Source organism: Pseudophryne corroboree, chromosome 6 (assembly GCF_028390025.1).
Source record: "Pseudophryne corroboree isolate aPseCor3 chromosome 6, aPseCor3.hap2, whole genome shotgun sequence".
Classification (NCBI taxonomy): domain Eukaryota; kingdom Metazoa; phylum Chordata; class Amphibia; order Anura; family Myobatrachidae; genus Pseudophryne; species Pseudophryne corroboree.
In genome coordinates this window covers 813,969,129-813,977,174 of record NC_086449.1, presented here as the reverse complement: position 1 = coordinate 813,977,174, position 8,046 = coordinate 813,969,129, and the positions used below count along the sequence as shown (strand labels likewise).

The following is an 8,046-nucleotide window of genomic DNA, read 5'->3' as shown; positions in this document are numbered from 1 at the left end:
TGTGCAATCTGTTCAATGCCCCCCATCTTCTTTATATGATGTATACATGGGTCTTCAACCAGCGGCCCTCCAGCTGCTGTGGAACTACACATCCCAGCATGCCATTACCTCAGTTTTAGCAAAACTGTGGCAGGGCATGCTGGGACGTGTAGTTTCACAGCAGCTGGAGGGCCACAGGTTGAAGACCCATGATGTATACTTTTAGTGTATGATTTTTAGCCAGTGACAGATGATATATAGGATGAAATACATCACAACACAGGGCACGATTTAGACCTGATCGCTGCTTTGCGTTTTCGCACAGCAGGCGGTTATCGAACTACTGCGCATGCACCGCAATATGCATGTGCAACGGACAACAGTGACAGGATGGTGCGCAAATTTCGATTGCGTGGGCGTTCGCAAGGTGATTGACAGGAAGAGGCCATTTGTGGGTGGTAACTGCCTGTTTTCTGGGAGTGTCTGGAAATAAGCAGGCGTACCCAAGAGTTTTCAGGGAGGGTGTGTGACGTCAGCTCCAGCCCCGATTTCTTCGCACTGGAGGAGTAAGTATTGAGCTGCGCACACACTGCACAGAATGGGAAAAACACTTGATGGTGAGTGTGATGGGAACAGTTTTGCAGCTGTACGCTGACCGAGGGGAATTTTCACACAACGTACACATGCAATCGCACACTTGAACGAGGTGAATTTTCACTCCCACTGGGCGGCGACTATCTGATTGCAGGACAGTGTCATTTGCTGCACAGCGATCAGGTTGGAATTAGGCCCACAATACAATACATTTTAAACACCATTGTGTAGAATTGTGTGTAGAATTTGGCCCTTTTATTGTATAAACCACAGCTAAAGACTTGTTGTATGCAAGAACCAGGATCTGATTTGAGTGCTTTGATCATCATCAGTTTGCATTTTGCACCTGGCGTATTTGGCGTATTTATAATGAGTGCAACGTGTGCGTTGCACACGGGCCCCCGGGTTTCAGGGGGGCCCCATATTGCACACCCTGCACTTTTTTCTCCAATACTTACCCTCCGGAGTCCCGTGTCGGCAGTAGCGGCGCTGCATAAACTACTTAGACAGCGCTAGGTTCTCTTAGTGACCCAGAGTCTATTGCTCTGCTGACTAGAGAGTAGGGGGCCCAGAAGGAGACTGCACACAGGCCTTGTCTTCTCTTGATAAGCCTCTGGCGGAGACCCACGTGCTCTGCCCCCAAACAGACGCTGGTGCATCTTTCTTGCAGTTGGCATTGGGCATATTTTTCATGGACACGCCCATATTGTACTCACCCCTCCCAACATCTGCTCTTCTTCCATAAACATACAATATGTCACAGTCGCCCCAGGAACACATGAGTAAGCAATATTTGGGCGTATGCGCAGTCAGAAAAGACGTTAATTGAAGTTTATTTCCAAAGGTGCATTTTATTATTACTGTCCGCATTTGAAGACCCAGCGTGCTGTAGTTTTTACTAACATTGTTACAGGTGATAACTGATCTAACGATGCATTATTATACAGATTTACAATTATTTCTGAACATGCAACATATTCCGGCTTCCTGAAAAATCCGCCCGGGTGAGAGAAACGCGTTGACGTCACGGGTGTTTGTGGCTTTGCTCACACACTGCAATACATTCCTGAGCTTGGAAGTGGTGGGCAATGCCATCTTTACGTGGTATTACCCTATAGAAGCCTATCGGCTTCTTTCCGTGTTTCCCCCTGAGAGGGATGCAATTGGATTCCTCCTATTACCCCCTGAGGCATGTGCGTCACTGGATGCAAGCGCAGACAGACTCTCGCCCGCAATTAAGTCCCCCAGTGTTCTGGTCTTTTCAGTCTGGAAATATTCCAATTTACAGGAGTTTAAACACAGCATTCCCCATCTCCCGCTGTGCTAAAGGCTGTTACATTACTTCTCTCCTAATCTCTGTGTGGATTCTGGCCGCACGCTCGCCTGTACACATTGTAATTGCTGATTGCTACAGATTTGTTACAGCCGTTATTACATAGAAACATAGAATTTGACGGCAGATAAGAACCACTTGGCCCATCTAGTCTGCCCGTTTTTTTATCCTTTAGGCAATCTCAACCCTTTTTAGGGGTGGTATTCATGTGACCCTCGGTCTGCTGACCGACAGTCACATGACCTCCTCCACCATCCTGACTGCTCACTATCCCGATGGTCGGCATGCCGACCAACAGGGACTATTTCCACTCGTGGATGTCCACGACACCCATAGAGTGGGAATAGAACCCGTGGCGACCGCAGGTCGCCACCGAGCCCGCAGCGTGGCGAGCGCAGCCCCTTGCTGCACTCGCTCCTCCCCGCCGGGATCCCGGCGTCGGTATGCTGCCGGTCAGCAGTACTACACCCCCTTTTTAGACCTTAATTCTTTTTAAGGATATTCATATGCCTATCCCAAGCATGTTTAAATTGCTCTACAGTCTTAGCCTCTACCACCTCTGATAAGAAAGATATTAAAGAGAACTGGTCCGAGTACAGATCCCTGGGGTACTCCACTGGTAACATTTCCCTCCATAGATTGCACTCCATTGACTACAACTGTCTGTTTCCTATCCTGCAACTAGGTTCTTATCCATTTAACTGTTTTATAATCCACCCCCACACTTTCAAGTTTATTTAGCAGTCTGTGATGTGGGACAGTGTCAAATGCCTTACTAAAGTCTAGATATGCTACATCTACAGCTCTCCCTTGATCTATTATTTTCATCACAGAGTCAAAAAAGTAAATAAGATTTGTTTGGCATGATCTCCCACCAGTAAATCCATGCTGTTTTGGATCCTGTAAGTTGTTTGATTTAAGATATTCCACAACTCTTTCTTTTAATAGTTTTTCCATTACTTTCCCTACTACTGATGTAAGGCTTACTGGTCTGTAGTTACTTGCTTCTTCCTTGCTTCCACTTTTGTACAGTGGAACTACATTTGCTCTTTTCCAGTCCTCCAGAATGGCACCTGTATTTAGTGCCTGGTTAAATAATTCTGTTAATGGTGCCACCAGCACATCTTTTAGCTCTTTTAGTATCCTTGGGTGTATCCCATCTGGCCCCATTGATTTATCCACTTTTACATTTGAAAGTTCTGTTAGGACCTTCTCCTCTGTAAATGTACTTTCATCTACCTTATTTTTATGAATATCATTGTAACTTAACTGTGGCCCCATCCCTTCTTCTGTAGTAAATACTGAGCAAAAATAATTATTTAGGTGATCTGCTATTGCCTTGTCTCCCTCCATCAAATTCACACTCTCTGTCTTAAGTCGTATTATTCCTCCATTTGATTTTCTCCTTTCATTTATATACTTAAAAAAAAGTTTTGCCCCCTTTATCTACTGACTGGGCCATTTTCTCCTGAGCTTCTGCCTTTGCACGTCTGATCACTTTCTTACAACGTACTTTGTATCCAACGTAACAGTGACAGTGGATCTCTGGGAGAGTAACATAGTAACATAGTATCTGAGGTTGAAAAAAGACAATTGTCCATCGAGTTCAACCTATTTGTGGTCTCCTGTGCATGATGATTTGACTTAAAATTATTAAAAGTATTTTATTGCACTAATGATTTCTTATTTGTAATTTATGTAATAATTACTTTGATATTATTCATTGTTCTCATTTATTGCTTACAACAAAGTTATATTCTTCATTATGGGCCTAATTAATCATGGATCGCTATTTAGAGAAAAAGCAAATTGAGAGATTATCAAATGACTGTATACATAGCGTTCACATTGCGTATATGTGAGGGAAATAGTGACAGAAATTGGATGGTAGAGTATGAAAAAAATGACAAATAAAAAAAACTCATGTCGACCATATGATATGTCAACTATTGTCATGTTGACCTTTAGAACATGTCGACCTTTTGATGTCAACTTATCATCCGGATACTGAATTTCAGACCGTTATTATGACACAAGAGATTACAGCAATTTAATATTCTTCATTGAACGGGAATTTGGGGTGATCCTTCCACCTGCAGAGACAAGAGCAGTAGATTAGTGAATATGGGGGTCATTCCGAGTTGATCGCTCGCTAGCTATTTTTTGCAGCGCTGCGATCAGATAGTCGCCGCCTATAGGGGAGTGTATTTTCGCGATCGCATGTGCAGCCGAGCGGTATAAACACAGTTTTTGCAGTTTCTGAGTAGGTCTGGACTTACTCAGCCGCTGAGATCACTTCAGCCTGTCCGTGTCCGGAATTGAGGTCAGACACCCGCCCTGCAAATGCCTGGACACGCCTGCGTTTTTCCAGCCACTCCCTGAAAACGGTCAGTTGACACCCACAAACACCTTCTTCCTGTCAATCTCTTTGCGATTGGCTGTGCGAATGGATTCTTCCTTAAATCCATTGCTCAGCAACGATCCGCTTTCTACCCGTACGACGGGCCTGCGCATTGCGGTGCATATGCATGAGCAGTTGTGACCTGATCGCAGTGCAGTGAAAAAATCTAGCGTGCGTTCAGGTCTGAATGACCCCCTATGTGTGTTCAGAGGGGGTAATTCCAAGTTGATCGCAGCAGGAAATTTTTTAGCAGTTGGGCAAAACCATGGCCCTCATTCCGAGTTGTTCGCTCGCAAGCTGCTTTTAGCAGCATTGCACACGCTGAGCCGCCGCCTACTGGGAGTGTATCTTAGCTTATCAAAATTGCGAACGAAAGATTCGCAATATTGCGAAAAGACTTCTCTGTGCAGTTTCTGAGTAGCTCGAGACTTACTCTTCCACTGCGATCAGTTCAGTGCTTGTCGTTCCTGGTTTGACGTCACAAACACACCCAGCGTTCGCCCAGACACTCCTCCGTTTCTCCAGCCACTCCCGCGTTTTTCCCAGAAACTGTAGCGTTTTTTCACACACTCCCATAAAACGGCCAGTTTCCGCCCAGAAACACCCACTTCCTGTCAATCACATTACGATCACCAGAACGAAGAAAAAACCTCGTAATGCCGTGAGTAAAATACCTAACTGCATAGCAAATTTACTTGGCGCAGTCGCAGTGCGAACATTGCGCATGCGCAATAAGCGGAAAATCGCTGCGATGCGAAGAAATTTACCGAGCGAGCAACTCGGAATGACCCCTCCTTGTGCACTGCAGGGGGGGCAGATATAACATGTGCAGAGAGAGTTAGATCTGGGTGGGTTATTTTGTTTCTGTGCAGGGTAAATACTGGCTGCTTTATTTTTACACTGCAATTTAGATTGCAGATTGAACTCACCCCACCCAAATCTAACTCTCTCTGCACATGTTACATCTGCCTACCCTGCAGTGCACATGGTTTTGCCCAACTGCAAACAAAAATCCTGCTGCGATCAACTCAGAATTACCCCCAGAGTTCCCATGAGTCTACACTTTGTAGCCACTAATAATCTTTACATATAATTATATTTTCTTCTGATGCAGACTGTAAACGCATCTATTATAAAAGAGTAGTTAAGTTTACACCCCCACATGAGACCTTCACCCACCACCGCCCATTGCAGAGTTCAGTCTCGTTCCTTGCCAATGTTTGGGGTGTGTGTAATGCCGGCAGAACATGATTGGACAGGAGATCATCCAATCAGTTGTCACATTCACTTACACACCCTGCCTCCATGGCTATTCCAGGTTCCTAGTCATTTTTTGGACGATTTTGCAAACCGACCGTTTATTAAAGTCAAAACCAATAACAAAACGACCAAAAACCCCAACATCGACCACATTAGAGCATCAGACCAACAATCGATTTTGTTTTGTACATAGAATAGAATAAGATCTGCAGATTTACTAATGTTCATCTTTGAAAACACCCAAAAATCGATGGCAAGATGACGGCAAACCTACCCGAACAATACACCTGACTGTGACAGGTGAGATTGGGGAATACACAGATCTGTATGATTGGTGCAGGTTTCGTCAGTGTAAAAAGGGTTTACTTTTTATTTGAAAAAAAATTGCATGAAGCCGCCTGGTCCAGGAAGTCTGTGTCTGCAAATCACAGTCCCCGGGCTACGCATGCCCCCTTTTTGTGGAACGGTCCTGGTTACCACCCCTTCTCCGCCCTGCGGCTATGGGGGGACTGCGGGCGATCACGCAGGACCCGTTCTGTATAGGTGCAGTTCCCAGCCATTGGATTTGTACGTAAACCATTGGGTTTGCGCAGAATTCCAAATCAGGACCATTATCATATGTGACCAGCACAAACAGGTTCAGCACAGGGGTGAGAGAACCCTCAGCGGCAAAAAGGTTAATGATGCTGCCGTTCTAAGAGTGTCAGGGGGTATTACATGGAGAGTAATGCTATTATTTAATACTGATGTACTGTACATGAAATAGAAAACGTCATGGCACTTACGTATTCATAGTCAGGTAGCGCAAGTTTCGGTTAAGTCCATCGAGAGCTTTTATTTCATCCTTGCTTAGCTCAAATTCAAAGACCTGGACAATGAGATCATTATAACAAACGCATTTCAGAAGGAAGCTCTTCACATTCTAATAATTAGTATTTTAGTGAAAAGCCGCAAAGTGCTGCAAGAAATTGCTGTGAAAATGTAAGAATACATGAAAAGCGCATATTAGTGTCCACGCTTTATTATGTCCGCCAGCGCACAGGCACGATTGTAAGCTCAGAGACCCGTTATGTTGTTACCACCATCCCAACAAGGGCCAAAATCAGTCCGGGGCAAATATGAAAGGGGGATCAGTGTGATTGCTCCCCCTCTCCCTTCCCCCACACAGGTAGAGGAGACTGCTGCTGCTACTGGCTCCCTGGCCCCACTACAGCCCAGCATGCCGGAGAAAGAGCTGTTGCTGACGGCTATGAATGGAGTCGATGGCGGGCCACTCCAAAAAGCAGAGGCCCGGGTAACTAATAATCACCCCCACCCCCTCTCTTGGCGTCCCTGCATATACCTGAAAGTTCTGTTTGATCCTCTCTGGTGAAAAGCTCTTGGCCAGGACAACAATCCCTTTCTGAAGCAGATGCCTCATCGCCACTTGCGCTGGAGGGCGGCCATGTTTTCTAGCAATGGTATTGAGCACGGGATCTTCCAGCAGGACTGGGGCATTTTGGTCATACCTCAAAGAAGAAATATAAAGTGCTGTGATTTACGTATATCCTTTGTAACTTACCTCTAACATCAAATGGAATAATTAAAGAATTTGGATAAAACAGCAACACAGGGTATATGTAACCTCAGCAACACGGGATATTTGTAACCTCAGCAACACGGGGTATTTGTAACCTGTGCAACACGGGGTATTTGTAACCTCTGCAACACGGGGTATTTGTAACCTCAGCAACACGGGGTATAAGTAACCTCAGCAACACAGGGTATAAGTAACCTCAGCAACACAGGGTATAAGTAACCTCAGCAACACGGGGTATTTGGAACCTCAGCAACACGGAGTATTTGTAACCTCAGCAACACAAGATATTTGTAACCTCAGCAACACTGAGTATTTGTAACCTCAGCAGCACGGGGTATTTGTAAGCTCAGCAACACAGAGTATTTGTAAGCTCAGCAACACAGAGTATTTGTAAGCTCAGCAACACAGAGTATTTGTAACCTCAGCAACACGGGGTATTTGTAACCTCAGCAACATGGGGTATTTGTAACCTCAGCAACATGGAGTATTTGTAACCTCAGCAACACGGGGTATTTGTAACCTGTGCAATACAGGGTACATGTAACCCTTAGCAACACAGAGTATTTGTAACTTCAGCAACACGGGGTATTTGTAACCTCAGCAACACGGGTATTTGTAACCTCAGCAACACGGAGTATTTGTAACCTGTGCAACACGGGGTATCTGTAACCTGTGCAACATGGGGTATTTGTAACCTGTGCAACACGGGGTATTTGTAACCTCAGCAACACGGGGTATTTGTAACCTCAGCAACACGGGGTATTTATAACTCTGCAGGTTTCACACAAATGGTAAGAAAGCAGCTGTGGCAGTCCAACCGCTATGGCATTGGGTGCAATTTTCTTTAGGTCCTGGACCACCAACCCGTGACACCCCTTTAAGGGTCCCGCTGCACCATAG

General features: G+C 45.2%; 1 protein-coding gene across 3 annotated transcripts in view; it reads right to left on the bottom strand.

Moving 5' to 3' along the window:
• Positions 1 to 1,404: 1,404 nt before the first annotated feature.
• Positions 1,405 to 8,046, bottom strand: part of LOC134933694 (estradiol 17 beta-dehydrogenase 5-like) — a 51,006-nt gene continuing 44,364 nt past the window's right edge. For all 3 annotated transcript variants that reach the window (XM_063929073.1, XM_063929072.1, XM_063929074.1), the window contains 3 exons: positions 6,910 to 7,075; positions 6,353 to 6,435; positions 1,405 to 3,999 (listed from right to left, as the gene is read on the bottom strand). In XM_063929073.1, the coding sequence (XP_063785143.1) occupies positions 3,957 to 3,999; positions 6,353 to 6,435; positions 6,910 to 7,075 (292 nt within the window). In that variant the 3' untranslated portion in view covers positions 1,405 to 3,956. The remainder of the gene's footprint in view (positions 4,000 to 6,352; positions 6,436 to 6,909; positions 7,076 to 8,046) is intronic.